Raw genomic sequence first — 20,474 nt, forward strand, 5'->3', positions numbered from 1 at the left:
CTGAGAACATAAAGAAGAGCATGGTGATAACATAGGAGGGACTGATAAATACATCACTCATTTAGACTAATGGAAAGGTATAAACTGTCATATTGCTTTTTTAAGTTAGCAAAAAGCAAAAGCCAAAGAGAGAGGGGCTATTAGCATATCAATGGGAGTAATGGATTGAAGACAAGAGGGATTCTACTAAATGGTGGGATGCCTCTCCTGGTGAAAAACACTAGGGTGGGCACTTTTCTCTACGTCCTGGGATGGAGAAAACACTGAGTGGCATCCCATCATGGCACTGGCCAGTCAGTCACGGCCACAGTGTCATATTCAGGTGGCAGCGGGTCTGTTGGTCCCTTGCTGAGCCCATCCCTGGATGCCAGCCATCACCTCCAGCCCGTGCCACAGACGGCAGCCAGTCCTCTGGCTATTCACGGCCAAGCAGCTTGAGATGGGCAGAGCCACAGATCGCTGCCCAAAACAGTGGGGAGAGAAGGTGCCACTGCCAAGGACTGCCTGCCACCCGGAGCTCTTGTCTGGCAGGTCTGCAGAGCTTGCCGGGGGAATGCTGCAGTTGGAAAAAGCACTGCCTTGCCTCTCCCACACACCTGAAGAGATGTCACAGCCACATTAAAATGCTGTTCTCCCTGGACTCTCTGTCCTATCCTCGCTCTCCAGATGCAGAGCTTTACACCCCGATGGACAGACAGTGCCTTTAACTGCAACTGGCAGTCATTTTGCTCCTCTCTGTGCTTTCAAAGCTGAGAGCCATCAAAGATTAGCTGAAAAATCATGACTATTTTTCCCTAAGAAGCTGCACTGGTAATAAGCTTCAGGAAAAATCCTCCTAAATGCAAGTGATAAGCGTAGACTGTGTGAAGGCTGACAGGTCTGATTATAATTATCACTGTAAGGGGACCAGCACTAACCTCTCTTCTAGAAGGCAATGGCAATTCCTGGAAGGGAACATGCAACTGAATTATCATAAACAAAATCATTGCACGTGGAACTGACTTGAACTGGGAAATGAAATAAGACCCTGATAAGAAAAGAAGGGAAAGAGAAGAGAAAGAGAAGGGAGTGGAAAGAGAAGAGGAAGGGGAAAGTGAAGGGGAAGGGGAAGGGGAAGGGGAAGGGGAAGGGGAAGGGGAAGGGGAAGGGGAAGGGGAAGGGGAAGGGGAAGGGGAAGGGGAAGGGGAAGGGGAAGGGGAAGGGGAAGGAGAGGAAGGGGGAGAGGGAGGAGGAGAGGAGAGGAGAGGAGAGGAGAGGAGAGGAGAGGAGAGGAGAGGAGAGGAGAGGAGAGGAGAGGAGAGGAGAGGAGAGGAGAGGAGAGGAGAGGAGAGGAGAGGAGAGGAGAGGAGAGGAGAGGAGAGGAGAGGAGAGGAGAGGAGAGGAGAGGAGAGGAGAGGAGAGGAGAGGAGAGGAGAGGAGAGGAGAGGAGAGGAGAGGAGAGGAGAGGAGAGGAGAGGAAAACACTTTGAACACTCTTTAAAGGTCAGCCCTATAGAAAATGGCACCCCATCTAAGTTTTGCTAACTTCAGGATGACAGGAGTGCAAGAATGAAGGATGGCGTGGAGTCATGCATGTAAGAGGTGTTTGGAAATAAAGGATATCATCTGAAACAATATTTAAAGAACACTCTCTGCAAAATAACATGAACAGAGGGCCTCAGAATGCGTGTTGTTCCAGACTGAGCTAAATATTCAAAACTAGGACAAAACTCCAGCATCCTTGAACCAACCTTTCCCCTTTGCTAACATTCTAGAAAGAAGAAATCCAGACACAGCTTAGAGCTCTTTAAATGGGACCTGTACATCAGCTGAGAAACAAGGACATCAGCCCTCAGCAGGTTTTCAGGAGCCCTAGTTACAGTGGATAGTATGCCTTCGAGATCGGCCTGTCCTAACCTTCCTTGTGCTTCCTCTGACAGCTTTACATTTTTCACAGGCTATGAAAAATGTGTGTGCAGGTTGGTTGGCTGTTTCTATTTCCATTGGAAAATGGGAAATATGAAAACTTGGATGATCTGGAATAAGGGTAGCAGTACAGCTGCTTTTTCTTTCTGAACAAAGGGAAATAGATATTATCTTTTTAATAGTGGGCTCTAACTGCAGAGGAGATGAAGAGGAGAGCCTCAGAGTCAAAGGCAGTTCGAGGAGTTTCATTCTCATTATATCTCAATGGAGTGAAGCAAATAAATTGCGCAAGGAGACATATGGAAGCTCACTACGCAAATGGCCTATTTAAGGCTCTTACTTCCTAATTAGGTCCTGGTGTCAGGAGGTTGGTAACAATTATTCACACATAGATCATTTGGATACAATACAAACTGTTCTAAAACCCAAACCATCATAATGGCATGCATTAAAAAGAAGCCCTATTTAGTTTGATCTTTTTAGGCTCTTTCACTTAGCACTTGGAATATCAGTTCCTGTGCCGCACACATCCTACGTTTCACATCTAACACTTCAATAACGGGTTTGGAAGGGAAAAAGGAAGCAACAAAACCCTTCGCAGCCACAACCCCTTGTTCTTACCTTGTTCACAGATTTCGTCACTGGACTCTGCACAGGGAACCCACACTCTCTTCCCAAATTCTTCATCTGGCTCTGTGGTGTTTCCCAGAACAAAGAGAAAAGAAAGAATCTTCATTGTGGGCATGACTGTGAGGAAAATGGTCACAAGTATCCAAAGTTTTGCTCTTTTCCAATTCATTACATCTTTCTACGTGCCCACCACCCCCTGAGCACACTGTCCCGGGGTTCACCCCCAGTTGCCTCATCCCTGCTCAGTTTTGGAAGGTCCCCCAGGCTTCTCCTTAACTCATGCAGATGGGTAGGTTTCTCTTCTGACTGGCCCAGGCAAATACAGTGGCAACATGGGGCCATCTAGGTTCTGCCTGGCAGCCACGGGGTGCATCCCAAGCCATGATGGCTGGGAGTAGAGCCACGGACAGCCGAATTTGGGGAGGCATGGGAAGAGCAGGACAGTGTCCCATGATGCCAACCCATCTGCTTTGTTTAAGAGTTAAAGCAGGGAGCCAAAACCAAGGATTACCACATTGTAAAACCATTTAAAACAGGGTAAGTGGTTGTGATTCAGCATCATGACTGTAGCAAACCCACTCTGTCCTGTGCTTCCACGCTTCTGGTACAAAAATGAGATCTTCCCTTCTCCCCCTCGCACCTCCTCACCCCCTTTGTCCACCTCTCAAGCTCTTCACATGAAGGTGAAATATTTCACATTTTCACCTGTGGTAATGCAGATCAGAGAGCGTTTGCTTTGCTTTGCTTTTCACTGATTTTGCCCAAGGCATCCTTTTAAGCGGCAGCCTGTGCAAAGATAATAGGTGGCACAATTCTCTGTAACTGGAATCAGCAGCAAATCAGCCATCTGCCACTCTAGGGGTCTGAGATTAACCCAGCTACTGGACCGTGACTGCAAAGCATTTGCACATTTAGATTACAGAAATGCGAGGCTACCGGTCCAAAAAAAAAAGAAAAAAGACTGGGAATGGGGAAGGTGTGGGGAGAAGGGGTGCAAGACAGCCTTGGAAGAGTCCTCTGGATTAACCCTTCCAGGTGAAAGTCATCTCATAACAACTCCAAGCAAGCAAGGTTTTAGTATAGAGTGTTAAAGGGAAAAGAGGTTTGAAGTAAGCAACTGGTGACTCATGAGATATCATGAATCAGGGAAATACATCCAGAGACACCTCTGATACAGGGAGGAATAAAGACAAAGACATAAAGTTGCATTGTCAATGCATTGCAATGCTAAGTGGGAGGTTATGGCCAGATGGTATACCTGGACCATTTGGGAGGAGAAACATTTCTGCCCCAAGATGGACAGGCTCCCTTACAAAAGTTCCCTTACTCCAGAGCACTGCCAAGACACTGAAGAAATAGAAGAGATCTCTGCTCTGAAATATAAAGCTTTAGGGAGGTTTCTTCACTTGCTGTCCTCAAATATTTGTTCCCAAATGACACACAATACAATGCTACTCCGTGAGTGTGGATGCTGTTGGTCTACATTAACTTTTTGTCCATACATTTGAGATCCTGTCTATAAATCCATTAAGTAATTGTTATTTGTTAAGTGGAGTTATTTGTTAAGAGGTGTAACTGAGTAGGAAATACAAGCTGGTGCACATCTAGAAGCGTGACCCATGCTTTGTGCAGGTGCATGAGGCTTAGGAAAGCTGCCAGGGTCTCCTTTGCTCAATTTCATGTGGGCTTTAATCCCCACTCCTGCCATTTGCTTTTGCAGGTTGGCATCACAAGGTGAGTGATCTCAGGTTAAAAAGAGGGGGCTGTGCCCACAGGAAAAGGAGCAGCACCAGCCAAAACCATCAGGAAGGGAATTTCAGTCAAGATCTGCATGGTATGTGCCCTGGGTGAGGATGGTAGCTTGACTATATGGCTCATCTCACTGAGTCTGAAGAGAGAACGGAAAAGCAAGCAGCAAGCCCATGTCTGCATACCCAGACATGTATTTTTATATACGTACTTTTTCACTAAGACCAGATGGAATCTGATGGAAGGCATACTGACTTTTGCCACATTTTTTTCACCCACTCCAATGCTTCTTGGCCAAGCACTGCAAACCCCTCACTTGTGTCAAAGAGGCATCTCCTTTGCTCAAAACCAAATCAGGCTGCAGCAACCATGTCAGCCAAGGTCAAAGCACAGCTGGGAGGAGGAATGGAGAGAAACCCATTACTGTAGACATCCTCCCTACAATGCTGGTAAGTGTTACCCCAGGAAAAAGTGCCTATCCTAGCAATGTTAGTTTGGGACTGAGCCTGGAGAAGAGGAGGATGAGGACAGATTTATTCTATTTATCACACTCTATTTATTTACTCTATTTATCACACTGTTTCCAAAAGGCATTACCTGAGCAGAATCAGGTGTTCCAAAACCAGGCGTACATGTCCAAAAACAAATGTGAGGTTTGAAGTGGTTTGGATATGTACTAGGGTAGGATTTTCAGGTGAGGAAGGGGTCTTGGGGATCATACCACACCTGGGACCATGAACTGGGCCAAGGTAACCACCCCCAAGCTCCTGAGATGTGCAAGCTAATGAGCTGCTGCCCCTGCTTTGGAAAACACTCCTTGAACTTGACCTGCTGGCTGTGTCAGTGATGCAGCTGCTGGTAAAACAGGACCTAGACCTGTTTTCAAACCCGAAGGCAGGAGTTTGTCTTTCCCTAGTCTCCAATTTCTGCAAAGTCAACCTGAAACATCAGATCCAAATCCCAGCATGAGCCAGAAAGAAATGTGTGGTGGGGGGACAGATCTTTGTGTTCAGTTTCAAGTACTGGGCTTCTGCAAGAATGCTTGTGCTGTTAACAATTTTAAAATGGTTAAAAAATATATCAAAAAGCTGCGCCCCAAAAAAACAACAACAACAAAAAACTATTTGCATGTACCTTTCCCTAGCTTGTGAATAAAGGGAAGAGGGGAGCCAGAGGGCAAAAGGTTTTCTTTAGACAAAAGTGACAGCAAAACTCCAGGTGAATCAACCAACCTTACAAATTGCTGTCAAAGTTTCAGCCCCGTATGATTATCACTATTATTTTTTCTGCCCAGGCAGACTTGCAGAAAGGGTTTTTTGCAGCAGAAACCCCTGAATGGCATGAAGCAGGGGCCCAGCAGAGCCAGGCACCTGCACCAGGCATCCTGGAAGCTGCCTCATCCCTCACCAAATGAGAAGCACCGGGGAGCAGTGAGGCAGGCGACACTGCACCTTGCAGAGCTTAGCGTGTCCTACAAGTAACCTTGCATCATGATACAGAGCAGCGAGAGCAGCCTTATGGGTACTGCGAGAGGAGGAGGACAGTGAGGAGGAGGGGAAGGAGTGGCAATGGGAAAACAATCAGAAAACTCCCAGGGAATCAGGTCTTCTCTTCCTTGCTAGGAAAAATATATGAAAATTAAAAATCCCTCTATGTAGGGATTGCAGGAGAGGTGGGCAGGGGGGGATGTATTCCTCGTTCTCGGTTACTCACTTATAATCCTTTTCTCGAGAGCTTGATAATGCACACACCCAGGCTGGAAATGGTGCTGGTGGGGAACCAGCATTTCTGCCCAGTGCTTGCCATGCTTTGCCCAGGGGCAGTGCTGCTGGGGGTGCAGGGTGCTGCCCAGCTCCCTGCCACCCCATTGCTCTACCTGGACCTGTGCAAAGCCAAGAACAAGGATCCCTAAACCCTGCTGAGGGTAGACTGGGAAGGAAGAGAGTCGCGTTTAAAAGGCAAAGGAGGAGGGAGAAGGCTCCTGAAGCTGGCTGGCGGCCCCGCGCCACAGCCATTCTCATTCCCGGCACGTTTTGCTGCTCTCGAGAGCAGCCCTGCTTGGAAATATTAGTGCGGCACAGAGCGCCGGTTTCGAGTCGCTGCAGCTCCTTCTTGGCACCGGTTCAGCTTTTTGTCTTTTCTTCTCCTCCAAGCGCCCAGCGGAGGGAGGAGGAGAGAAAGGACGAAAACAAGGCGCTCCGCTCTGCCGCTGCCTGCCTCCCCAGGCACCCCTGGCATTGCCCCGCGTCCCCAGCCTGCTCCCAACCACCCCACTCAACAAACCAAAACCCCTTTCCATAGTAGCCTGTTTTTAGCCTCCTTCCCCCCTCCTGCCACCCCTTTTCATCACTCTCTCCTTTGTGCTCATCTAAATTTTTCCAGCCAAGCGTTGCAACCTTCCACCCCCCCTCCTTTCTCCTCCACCCCTCCCACCTCTTCCACTGGAAAAAAATAAAAAATAATAATAATAAAAAAAATTGTGCCATGCTTGCCAATGCCCTGGCATCTCTTCACAGCTGCAACAGAAGCTCCTTTGAGCTCCCCCAGCCCCCCCGGGTGCCTGTGAGCCGGGGGGACCCTGGGCTCTCGCGTGCACACCCACGTGCACATCAGTGGACATTCTCTGTCTGCATCCCTCGACATCGCTTTAAATACAAACTTCCTGCAAGCCTGCCTTTGGCAGCCGAATCCCTCCTCGTGCTCGTGGGGCGGGTGAGAAACAGAAGTGGCATAGCGAGGGAGGGAGGGTGTATTTTTTTAAGCAACCCAAACATGGCACAGAGCTCTTCCACCAACTTCTTCCCAGCCTGCTGTGCTGGTAGCCAGCTGCTGGTTCCAGCCTGGCACCAGCTTCGATTTGTTTTTCTCTGCTCTTAAACCCCCTCCTCCCAAATATTTATTTATTTATCTTTATTTTTTTAATCCTTTTTCCTTCTTAGCGTGCCCACAGGAGGGGCTCCCGCCCGCTCCCACCCACAAATCTGAAGCAGCACGTGTGGAAGGAGCGGCAACGGGAGTGAAACATGATGCAACGCTCAATGCACCGAGAGGGAGGGGGGAGAAAACCCCATATGTACACACAACATATGTATGCTCTTCTCCGAGGAAGAAGGAGGGAGGGCGAGATGCCTTGAAAGCAGGCAGAACAACCCTCACACACGCCAGAATGAGAAAGTGCCAGCCCCTCTCCATGGGGGAGGTTTGGTGGGGGGAGAAAAATGTGTTTTCCCCATGGGAAAGGACCCAGCAGAGAAAACTTTCAGCCAGCAACATGACTCCAGTTAAACCAGAATTTGAAACACTGATGTGCTCATGATGACGATAACATGGTGTAAAGGACACCTCGTCTGGTGCCTGGAGGAACGAGAGGTTTAGGGAGAAAATCACAGTAACTGGTGCTGAAGGGAGGGGAGAAGATGCACTGAGGATTTCAGCACAGCAAAAGCAATGGCAGGAACGCATCAAACTGCAGGCCAGGCTGGAGACCCGGGGCAGAGTATGGCCCCGTGAGCAGTCTGATGTTGGGGGGCTTTTGATGAGCCTGGCTGGGCTCCCTTGTCCACCGGGGCACATCAGAGGCGGGTCTGTGGAAGCTGGGACAGGAGGAAGGTTGCGTGACAGATGGGCATGAGCTGCATCCCAGCCCTGATGCCTCCACTCCCCATGGCACTGAGTCCTTCGGGAGGTGCAGAGGAGCATCTGGCTGTTTCTCCTTGATCACGTTCTGGCCATCCGGGGGAACAGCAGAGGAACCGGCTCGAAAGCGGGGTCTTGGAGACAGACAGACAGACAGACAGCATGCTCGGGGTGGTACAGACAAAACAGCAGTGTCCGGAGCAGCTGCCTAATATGTATCTTGGCAAAATCTTGCCTGGCGGTGGATGAAGCAGAAATCGCAGGCTGGAATCGTAAACCCGTCAGTTGGTCTGACTTTTGCTTCCCTGGCCTGCACATCTGATGCAGCAGGAAAGCAGAGGGCTGGTGGCACCCTGTCACTGCCAGGAGCCACACAGAGGAGCTGAGCCATCAGCTGCTGCCAGATGCATGGGGAACAGCCGAGGAGCAGGCACTGGAGAGGAAAAACAAGCAGGCACCTCGCTGTGCCTCATTCTTTAAGGGACACATGTAGGTGCATACTTAGAGCCTGTTCCCATGCCCTGAGGAGCATCTCCACCACTGGTACCTGTCCTCTGCAGTGGGCCGCATGTTGGAGCTTTCTCCAGCATGGCTGGTGCTCACTGGGTTGGATGGAGCGCTGCCCAGACAAGGCCACCAGATGCCTTCCTTTGAGCTGTGGCTTCGCTATCTGAGGCCTTTTGCACAAGGATCTCACCCAGCACCGGCAATGGCTCATCCCAACATCTGCTTCCAAACAGAGCCATCATCAATCCAAATCCCCTGCCAGCAAGCTCACCAGATGATTTTCTCTCTGCTGTTCCTCAGGATTAGGGTGGGTGTCTGCCCTTCCTTCCAGCACTGAGGATCCAGTGCTGGTGTCTGGCAAGGCAGATGAATCCCTCATGTGCCTCCATGGTGAAGGAGACCCTGGGACCTCAGTCAGAGGCCACTATAGAGAAGATCCTTGCCTGGAGGTATCTGCAGCTTGTTGAAGGGACTCCCAGATAGAGTCGCACTTTCCAATCCTTTGAGTGGAAAGGCACTATAAATAAAAGATATTACAGACTAACAAGTTCTCAGCTGCAAACCGGAGTGGGAAAGAATATTTTAGCATCCTCTTTCTAGGCACATTAACTATTGGCAGACGTGATCATTCAGGTCTTCAGAGCTGAAAACTTCACACGGCATGCAACATGTCAAGTCCACACACTCCATCTCTGGTTTCAACAGCTCTAAAATCTACACTGACCTATGTTACACACCCCGTGCAGAGACAGCATCCAAACACCATGTCACTTTGGGGGTTAAGGCAGTAAACATACACTCTGTGGTGATCTTTTCCAGGATAAGCTGGGGGCCACTGCTGCTGTAACCTCACAATAGATGGTGCTTAAGCATTTTTATCAACTGGCTTCTAATGCTTTCCTTCCCAGAGTGAGCAAGCACTTTGTATCAATCTGGCTTGCTTTAGTGCAGTGACCCAGCGCTGTGCTCCACTGCAGAAAGTTCAGGTCCCAGCTGCGGGGCTAAACTCTTGCTGACACTGTGCTGATTTCTCTGCCTCTGTCACCCATGCTGCCAGGGAGGGGGGTGTTGGTTTTTCCAGGCTGAGAAGAAAGAGAGAAAAAAAAATCCTGCAAAATGCAGAGAAGATGAGACAAAGGACAAGGGGAAGAAAGCGACGCCAACGTGCGCTGTTAGGTTGAGGACAGGAAATCTTTTGGACAGCACAGGGCACTTCATTGCTTTCTTCTTTTTCTTTCTCCTGCCAAGACAAAGATCTTGCTGGAGAGGCAATTAAAATGTTACAGGCAAGGAAAAGCATCCACTTTTAGGATGCCTTGAAGAACTTTTGTGTGTGCACAAGCGCACAGGGAGACATGCACGGAGGGAAATTGCTGTTAGTGATGGGTGAACTACAGAAGGTTCGGTGGTTTGTTTTGGATAAGGATCCTCACATGCACATGCTTATCTAAAGCCCTCAATCTTCGGAGCAGGACTGGAAATGTCTTAAGAACAGATCCTTCTTGCATGATTTCCAGTATCTCTCAGAGCAGTTGCTCATGCCAAAAATACCATGAAAACATTTTTTTTTCCTCCTCCTTCTTTTATGCAGTGTTTTGGCTCTTCTGCTTCTGGTTCCAAGCAAAACTGAAAACCACAAAGTCTTTGACTTTGGTTGAACTGCGCTTATTTAATTTCAAGCCATCCTGGTTCTCATGACTGCACACAAATGAGGGAAATAAGGAAAAATGATCCTGTGATTCCATGGAAAACTTTAAGAGAATAGAAAACTGCCTGAAAACTGGCAATAAAATGATCTGGCTTCCCTAAGAGAGAACTACAAGCCTTGGTTTCCCTGAAGTAGAGCACTTATTTGTAAGCTGGCTATTCTGGCCACAGATAACATGCAAGATCTCAACACTCCCAATTCAAATGAGCCTGTTAGCCTTTGGGTGGCTATTAGTCAGTAAATACTATTGAATCAATAAACAAAATAAGGACTTTGAAGGGAGTCTTATTTCCCCAACCAATCTTGAAACTCATCAGATCTGCAGTGGTTGTAATTTGACAGAGAAAGAAGAAAGAAAACAGTTTGAACATGATATGGTGCTCTCCAGTTTTCTTAAATCAGAGTGTAATTGAGGTAAAATAGCCCAAGGATGGTGCTGTTGGGATGAAAGACGTATGTTTTGCTTAATGCCTCTGGTTGTTGTAGGGCTGGTTTTAATCTTTGGCTGGATTTACATCAGGGTATCTCAAGTAATGTTGCTCAATGTGTAAGGCAGATCAGAATCAGGCCAATGTGCTTTTAAGTATGTTGCCAGCTATCCTGTGTCCATGGACTATTCACCCTGGGAAGGATAAAAGCACACCCATTCGCTGTATGTATAGCAAGGAATGAATGTTTTGTCTACCGGAGACCAGGTGATATTCTTGCTAAATGGTTTCTTGTAGTCTTCTATTTTTTCTGCCTTTACTATTATTTATTAATTACTCAAGCCATGGTTTTCAGCCAAGTTGTTTGGAGACCAAGACTAGGGTCTTTAGATGGTACAAACTGGAATAACAATCCACATCAGCAGAAGGATGGACAAAGTCAGAGAAGATGTGACCACCAGTTTATACCACTCAGCCTTCCAAAAGAGGAGCTTGGCCTTCCATTCAGCACAGGGCATACCGTCTGAGTATCTTCTCACTGCAGTTTCAGCACTTCTTGTGGGCAACCAAGAGAGATAGGAGAGGCCCAAGTCCCTGTTTTTGTGTATCGGGAGCAGCTCTGTTGCACGCTGAGTGCTGAGGTCTTTGCAAAATCCATGCATCATGTCCTGCTAAGAGCAGGAGGATGCTGATCATTTTTTGTCAAAGCTTGGCTCCTCTTTTGCTTCTTAGTTTAGCTGGTGGGAGGAAGGGATGGATTTAACTTTTGGCTTGAAGGAAAGAAAGTAAAAAAATCTGGACCCTCTCAAGAGTTGAGAAATCCGGCCCTGAGCTTTTTTGAAAAAGCGACCCAATCTGTCTGGTCATTACCCTTTTTTCTGCCTGTTACTAACACAGAGATTGATATTTCCTTGCAGGAAACGTTGGCGAGGGATCGGGGTTCCCATTCACTTGTGCTGTTTACTGCTCCCATGAGACCCCAGGCTTCAGCGACGATTGAGCAGACCGCTCTGCAGGTGCATGGTTTATGCGCCAAAATGGGCTGTAAATCAGAGCAGAGGAAGAAAGGGCTGTAACAGTGCTTGTTTGTAGAAGCGACCACTGGAAAGGGATGCTGACCATGTTCATTTTACAGGTCTGATCTCCTAAACCTGCCCTTCCTCACTCTGCTCCCAAGGGATTGGGTCCCAGGTTGCAAATCTAAGGAGCATACCAATAATTTGCCAGAGATTACACACATGGTGAACTTGTCCCTGATCTCCATTATTGGTTTTCAAAAACAGGAATTCTCATACCCTTTTGGACAGATGGCTGGTCCTATTACTTCTTGTGTTAGATTTCCCATTGAGGCTGAAAGCAAATCCACGTTCAAGCTGAAAGTAAACAACCTGCAAATTCAAAAGGCATTAACTCTAACTGCCAAAGCATTTGCTGCGTATGCCGCAGATGTCAAATAGACAGTTTCCCACAGCACTGAGCCTAGACACATAGCTAAGTTACACAGCAAAACCTTCCACCCAGCCTGAAAAACCATCCTGTGCAAAACTCACTCCCCTTGCTGGCATTCTAGGGCTGGAGCCTCAGCTGGAGCAAATTAATGGCATTGCCCTGATTTGAATAGAGTTACGCCAATTTATACCAGATGAGGATTTCACCCTTTGGAGGATGAGTGGGAAATGGCTACCCGCTACTATTTATTTCCCTTTTTTAACACTGTGATTTGAGAAAAAATAAAAGGTGGTGTATTTTAAAGAGTGAAGAGCACTAAATAAGGATCTCTTTTTCTGTGTCCCTGATTAATTTCTAAAGTAACCTAATACAGATCTTGGTCCTACAGTATCAAGCTTTACAGAAAAATGTATACAAATAACAAAATATATAAATACATACAACTGAAGTTACACAACTTATTTTGATTCCTGATGCCTCCCAAAATGCCAATAAAAAGTTAACTGGGAACCCGATCACAACACTGCTGTAGGATTGAAGAAAACTCAGAAAGTGGAAAGGACTGAATAAGGCAGTCTCTTGTTCCCAGCCAGAGCTGAATGAAGAGGACAAAAACCATGAAACCAAACCACATAAACAAAAAACCCCTACCCATATGCTCTGAAATGCTCTGAACATTAGTACATTAGTATCATGGTGTGCTTCTCAGCTGTAAAGAAATGCAAATTTGTTTTTCTGATGTATTTTGGTGTAAACCCTGAATTGAATCCTAGTTCTGCAAATCAGGATTCATTCCATTTACATCAGTGCAACCTCATGGTGTACATTCAGGAAAGGTCACCCAAATTAGGCGTATGATTTATTCTTTAGCATAGGAGGCCTGGTTCTCAGACTCAGACGTGCCTTGATTTTCCCCAAAGTAAACTGAAGGTCAAATATTGCACCAATAGAAATGACTGGAGATTTTTTAAGAGGAGGATAATGGGAAGTCAGATGGCTAAACTCTAACTTAAAGCCTCAAGACTGATGGGTCTCATCACAAATTTCACCTACTCCTTTCCCCAGCCATCCTTGTTTTCCCTTTACTCATCAGTGTAAGCTGGCAATTAGTAATATTTTGCTTGTTTATAGAACCTTCCATCTGAGGATCTAGAAACACTTTGTAAACATTAATGAACTAAGCTACTTAGCACCCCCTGCGAGACTGATACCACGATCTCATTCGTGCAGATCGGGGAAGAGGTACAGCTTTGCCATTGGTCGGAGCTGGGCAGCAGCAGAGCCGGGAACAGGCTCTGGACCCTGAACCCAATGCTCCCCTGTGCTTTCAGCTCAAATACACAGCTCAGATACATACATCCCTGGGTGTGGGGACGTGTCCAGCAAATTGCAATGCTGGTAATATCTCTGAGTTCTGCTGGTGTGCACTGTTTTGTGGCAGGCTCAACACAGAGGGTTGAGGTTGTCCCCATGCAATGGACTCAGGTCCCACTTCCTCACTGACAGAAACAGATCAGAGATGCCATCCATCCTCATCTGAAATAACCACTCACAAATTACACCCTCTACAAAATACAATTTCCCCCTGAACAGGGGGGAAAATTGGGAATGTGCTTGCCTTGACTCATTTCTTAATAATATCACCAAACCCGGACAAAACAACACAAAGGTCCCTGAGGGTTCCTTTACCTTTAATTGCATTTTTAATTGTCCTTAACTTTTTCTTGTGTAGAGGATGTAAAATATTCAATCCTGCTTGCTAGTCACAATGACAGAGGGAAATTTAGAGCACTTTAACAAAAATCTGAAGGTTTTGCTTCCCAGACTATGAGGAATGCTTAGATCCTAGACAAGCCTTAGGACAAGATAGGCATTGACCAGACATGGTTTTGCTGTTATTGTTATATATATATATATATATATTTTTTTTTTTTTTTCTCCAAAGCACAATCTCATTGATTTAAGAGCAGCTAATGTCTGGTACCTATTTGAAGCATATTTCCACATAGTACTTCTCCAACTGCATGGCAATCGGACAATTTCCATGATGATTCTTCTGTCTAAAAATACACATCTCCCCCTCTCTTCAATTTATCACTGAGCCAGTCAGCCTGTTTATTGTTGAAGTTTTGCCCATTTAATAGTGCACTTAGGAAAGCTTAATACAAACATCGACCAATTCATCGCTGTCACAAAAAGAAAAGCCTTAGAAATCATTCATCTAAGCAGGAGTCAAGAGCAAGAGTCTCTTATTTAGAGATCAGTCAATAAGAAACAATGTTATGGAAGCCATCCTAAGCACACTAGATTTTAAAAATAAATAAATAAATCTTTTCTTCACAGAGAGAAACTGAGGAGAATAACAAACAAACTGTTTGATTTTGCTTTCAAAATTTTCTGGTGAATTTAAATTCCAGAAATGGGGCATTGCAGAATAGACAGGCATTTGACATATTCAGAGTGTTGATTTGTGAACTATTAGCAGATTGCTATTTGCCTAAAAATATGTATTTGAAATTCCTTTCTAAAAACTCTTCTTGATCTCTTCCCAATTCATGAGCTGTTAAATGTCTGTTCGACACGGCAATGTTTGTCTCCTGAACAGAGGGACATTACAATCCCTAGAAGCAGGTTTCCAGTGGGAATATTAAGGGCACTATTCAGGAATATTCTCCAGAATTTGCAGCCTCCACAAACACTCTGTCTCAAAAACATGTTTGCTGGAATATTTGTCAAGAGCAAACATGACGGGATGGTGGGAGAAAGTGTACGAAGTCTAACCAAGCTTATAAAAACCCAGCAGCTAATGAATACTTGTGGAAAATGTCTTACAGTATTTCCTCAGCTGCAGATGCTAATTAGGAGAGCCTATAAAGCTAAAACTCTTTTGCTGTCTACCTCCTCGTCTGCTCCAGAACTGAAAGCCACTTCCATGGGTCTCTTTATGATGCTCATCCCCTTTACATCTGCTGGATCCAGAAGCAGCTATTTCAACTTTTGTGTGCATAAATGAGTGAGGTATGAGCAACTGGACAGAGGCCCAGAAACTCATTTCACATAAGCTGCTTGATGGCTAACAGCTTTTCACTGTCTCCAAGAAAAGAAGAAAAAAAAAAAAAAAGACCTACAACATGTTTGAGTGTACATGTAGATTGGTGAATATGTCTCACTGCCCAGCCCTGGATGACAGAATAAGTCTGGCTGAGTCTGGCAGGGACCTCCGGGTCCATCTGGTCCAACCCCTGCTCAAGCAGGGCCACCCAGAGCAGGGTGCCTAGGACCACATCCAGGCTTGTGAAGATCTCCAAGGAGGGGACTCCACAGCCTCTGGGCAGCCTGTGCCTGGGCTTGGTCTCCAAACGGTTACACAGTATCACACATTATTTCAGGACCCTTCCTTCAGTGACAAAACAGCTTTTGGATGGGGCCTTCTTCCATAATCGAGCACAGTAGGTGCCCAAAGAAACACAGCAAGCTTGTACTGCTACAGGATATCGACCCAAGAGCACATGGCCGAGGAAGGGAGAAGAACTGCAAGAAAAGCCAGTGGGCATCCTCAAGTCTACATGTCTGAGTACTTGAGGATGGTGAATTACTGATGTTCAGCCAAGCCAAAATCATCTCTTACTGAGTGCTAATACTGCTTAAACAAACAAACAAAACAAACAACAACAACAACAAAAAAAAAGCCCAAGACATCAAGATCCAGTGTTTTTAGTTGACACCAACCCAAGGAAGCATTTGTAATGCATGGTGCTGAGACACAGCAGGAGGCTAAAATGAACTTGTTGGTTGAAAAAAAATAAAAATAACGTGTTGGGAGACAATTAGCTCTTCTCCCACGAGCTATATTTTACAAACTCTGGGCCAAAATCCACTTCTAAAGTGATGCTTAAATTCAGTGGGATTACTGTGGACCTCCTCTGCCACACTGCTGTTGGAAAAGTAAGACGGGGTGGGCTGTGGTCAGCTAGGCTGAATTTGTACCTGGGCTGCTCAAAATGCTATTGCAACACTGAGGTTCACCAGCATGTCTTGAAACTCACCACCATACTTGTTTTCCAGTAATGCCTGACATTTCTTTTACACCTGACTAATACTGAGACCACTGAGACCCCTGGTAAGTTTTCAGAGCAGGAGTTTCCTGAAAATGATGTTCACTCCGCTGCGCATGCAACGAGCTCACTAAATGACTAGACAGAGTTGTTCTCCTTTCTTTAAAGAAAATGCAAATCCTACTTCGCTTCAAATATGCTTTTATTTCACAAATTCCACCTATTAGCTGAGTACATCATTCCTCATGTTTCTCTCTCCTCAAAGGTAAGGGAAAGCGATGGACCATTCCGAATTTTTACACACTGTCCTCTCTGGTCATGCGTTGCTAGAGACGATACTGTATAATGCATGACTTACCTGCAAAGACATCAGAGGAGTAATGAAATAAGCAGATGCTCTGTCAGCAGGCTTTTAAAACATTGGTATTGCAATCTGAGATGCAGCCAGCCATTACATGCATATGCCTTTTATTTATGGAGCTGATAAAGGCTCTGTGTCAGACAGTCACATCGCCTTTTTACTTTAAAACTTTTCCCACTTGCTGCCTGATTATTTTATTCTCATTCAAGCCCCTGATTTGGGAGGAAAAGCACAATTTACCTCCTGACTCATCTGTTAAAAACAGTGGTCTAAAAAATAGACACCTTCATCCAAGCCAACCACCAGGGAAACAACTATAGGGTTTCCTCTCCTCCTAACATTGATGATGCCTGAAATAGGTGGATCTCACTGGGGTTACCTATTTCACTCTACTGGCTAGGCGGGAAACTCAGGACAACCTTCCCAGCTGGGTGCCAGGCGGCATTGGCACCTGCCACCATAGATGTCCATGCCACCAGTGTTGTACATGTTCACCCCTATGTAATTTCAATTTTCCCCCAAACTCCATTCCAAACATTAATGTGCTCAAAAAGGAGAAAAAAAAAAAAAAAAAGGGAGAAAGGCTGGCACGAATCAAAGGGAAGAACGGTGTTAACATTAACAGCCACCAGACAAGAAGCACTTTGCACTATAAATAAAATAGCGTTGCTCAGCTGCTCTAGGAGCTAAGTTCTGAAGTCACCGAGTTGCACAGCTGTAGCTCAAGGGAGGATTTCAATTCATGCTGAATGCTGTGTTTGATCATTGGTACATCACCCAAAGGTTCACAGTAGAACAGATGATGGGACACAGAAAAGCTCTTCTTCCTACCACCGCCAAGGAAGCTGCTGCTTGCTGACTGACAGCTCCCCAGCCAGCTTATGTGCATCTAATTACTGAGCCACAACCCAAATCAAAATGCCCCGTTGCAGCTGGTGTCTCACTTAATCCATTCATAACACAAGCTAATTAGCATTGATGGTTTTGGGCAAGTTTATTCCAAATGTGGTCAAGTCCCAGGCTTTCAGCTTAGTTGCTAGGACCCATTGAGGATCCTGGGAGAGGCTGTGTTTCTGCCCAGAAGGCATTTTCTGCTCTGCTGTTGGAGAGGCTTAAGAGTGGGGTCAGGGGAAGATGCTGCACTCGGCTGGGATGAACACTGTCTACAAGCACTGCTACTGAGCTGCTCTTGCTGCTGTGCCCTGCCATCCTCCTCCATACAGAGGAGTCCATAAATAAGGCACTTTGTAGTTTTCCTCCTGTCAGAATCTATATATTGTGATTGAGGGGAAAAAAAAATCTTGGAAAGTGGGAGAAGTGAAGGAACAATTTTGTATTTTATATTATTCTTTGAGAGCATGAGAGCAGAGCTGAGGAAAGAAGACAGTTACCAGAGCTTTGCATTTCCTTTTCAACCTATGGGATTAGAAGATGAGAGCAGGTGCTAATGGGAATTTTGCCCATGGCAGAAAATCAGGATCCTAAATCTTCTGTGCTGGAAATCACACACCCCCTCTAGCAATGACCTGTAATGGCTGCACTTGGAAATTGGTGATATAAGGAATTGTCACTTGGCAGAAAACCTACTTTACGCTCCTTCAGCGCTCCCCAATTTCAGTTTAATTTGTAACAGGATGCAAGTGTAAATGAACTGACAACAGAGCTATCAGCTATTCTGTTGGTAACACTTGGAGCAATAGTTTCGATTTGACTAGACACAGCTGTCCACTGCATGTAATGACCTTTAGCCCCGTCCTTGGCGAAATTCAATTCTCTCCATGTCTGACTCTGTCCGTGGGGACTTGTGTAGCAGAGCTGCCAGAATAATCAGCACATTGCTTAATGACAGGCACTCCAACGAGCAATGTGATTGTGCATTGTCAGAAACGGAGCCCCCAGCCCCGGGGAGGTGGTCCCCTGGCTATTCAGAAGGAAATAAAGCACTTCTAGAGGGGCAGATGCAGCTGTGCGTGGCCACCGGTGCTACACGAGCGTCACCAACGCACTCAGCTCTGCTTGCATGTATGTAAACACAGAGTTTGCTCATGTGTTTGTCAACAAAAATGCATTTTGATTAGATCTGGTTCTAAAATGGGCTGGATTCTGCTGCTGGGCTGTGCTGCACCACTGCAAACTGTAATCTGCATTTCTTTAAATCTAAACATGATTACATCCCATATGGTGATGCTTACACGGCCATCCAGATGTATGTCATCTAGCATGTGTGTGTGTGTACAGATATACACACTTCCTGTCTGTTTATTACATTGACCACTGCAACAAGGAAGATATTTAGACTGCAAGGGCAGGAAAAATATAATTTTCCCAACTTTATGGATATGATTTGTGAAAACCTCTTTCTGTTCTAGTGGGTGTCTCTCTGGCAACATTGCCACGTGATGAACAGGGACAAGCCAATCATCCCCGCTTCCTTATTTCCAGACGGACAATTCAGCAGCCCAAGAGTTTTGTTCTATATCTTCTGCCTTGAAATTAACTTGGGTCCAAAAGTGCCGACATCCTTTCGTGCATTAGGGATCACTGGAATGATGCAGTCCTTTGGCTTGCAGTGCTACAACAGCTGCTGGTGAAAGACTGCGAGGGGTTAGACCCCAGTGAGAGGGGAGGATGCCTTCCTTGGAGATGGGTTTTCTCTCCTTTTAGCAACTGGGAGCAGGTGTGCCCTGCTCCACAGTGGTGCCACGAGGGGGACATGCAGGCCAGGTGCTGGTGATGGGGAGGGAGGGAGGTGGTGAGGTGAGGCCAAGACAGCCCTTCTACACTCCTCCTCCCTTGGCCAAGCTGCTACACCTGCCCCACGAGCCCCCAGGGAGTTCTCCATGCAGCCTTTGCTATTTTTGCTTTGGCAGCAACATGGGCCCGGCTCTGCAGAAGATTCGTGTTCAGTTATTATTCTGAGCTGCTGCCAGCATTTTCCTGAGAAACATAAGTGAGAAATGGGGAATGGCGATCTTGAACAGCTCATAACTCAGCCAGAATGGAGGGGAGTTTCATGGGAGAAGGGAAAGGCATGTCTTCAGCCACAGAGCTTTTGTCCCTGCCAAAATTCAAAGGCTCCTTTTCAAACAATGGAGATATTACAGCTTCGTTTAAAAATAAAATAAAATAAAATAAAATAAAATAAAATAAAATAAAATAAAATAAAATAAAATAAAATAAAATAAAATAAAATAAAATAAAATAAAATAAAATAAAATAAAATAAAATAATAAAATAAAGAGGTCATGAGAACCTTTGATAATGGAAAACATTTGCAACATAAAAATACTCATCTTCATAGGCAAGAAAACAAGGTGGCCTCCAAAACTGGGAAAGTGTGTTACAGAGGAGCATGTTAAATAACCCACACATGGGAGTCACTGACACTGCCCTGCCATATACACCCCACTGACTGCTCCTGCAGCTTATTCAAGAGGAGGACAAACAACACCAACCCTTTCTGTTTCTCCCCAGATAAGTTCATCTCATGGCTTTGCTCACAGTTTGGCCCAGTTCTCACCACTTCTTCCTCCCCATCCCTCTAGGATAACTCTGATATCGATACACAGCCCTGAATTGCTCCTCTCTGGCTCCCTCTTTCACCTCCCTGTCACCTTGTGCTGTTGGTTTGCCCTCTTCCAAGCCAACATTTATACTCTTCCTTCTCTCTTTTCCATTGTTCCCCTTACTGTGGTTTTCTGTATTTCACCCATTACTTTGTATGGGTCCATATACCTGCAGAAACGTGCACAGCTAATAAACATTTTTATTCTCTCCCCGCTGTCCAAATGTCTGAATAATTCAGTAGCCAATATTTTAGGCTGGCTTCTTGGTATCAACAAACTAATAGTATCACCTCTTCAGCTAGCTCAGAAGAATATAGCACCTTGCTGCGAACTTGTTTTAAGCACCACCAGAGTGTCACGCAAGGGCAAGCTAAGCATAGCTTGTCTGAGTGCTTGGCAGAGATGTTATTCCTGCTCTTGAATGCCTACTCCTTTCTGCTAACTAAAGTCAAGACAGTCTTGGTTCAAAGTCCTCAATTA

The 20,474-nt window shown here is 45.8% G+C and overlaps 1 protein-coding gene across 2 annotated transcripts in view; it reads right to left on the reverse strand.

Moving 5' to 3' along the window:
* The window catches only part of SETBP1 (SET binding protein 1), a 268,787-nt gene that overhangs the window by 136,996 nt on the left and 111,317 nt on the right, over window positions 1-20,474 (reverse strand). For both annotated transcript variants that reach the window (XM_082783099.1, XM_082783100.1), the window contains one exon: window positions 2,527-2,598. In XM_082783099.1, the coding sequence (XP_082639225.1) occupies window positions 2,527-2,598 (72 nt within the window). The remainder of the gene's footprint in view (window positions 1-2,526; window positions 2,599-20,474) is intronic.

The sequence above is a fragment of the Aythya marila genome (genome assembly GCF_965140915.1).
Source record: "Aythya marila genome assembly, chromosome: Z".
In the NCBI taxonomy this organism is placed as follows: Eukaryota; Metazoa; Chordata; class Aves; order Anseriformes; family Anatidae; genus Aythya; species Aythya marila.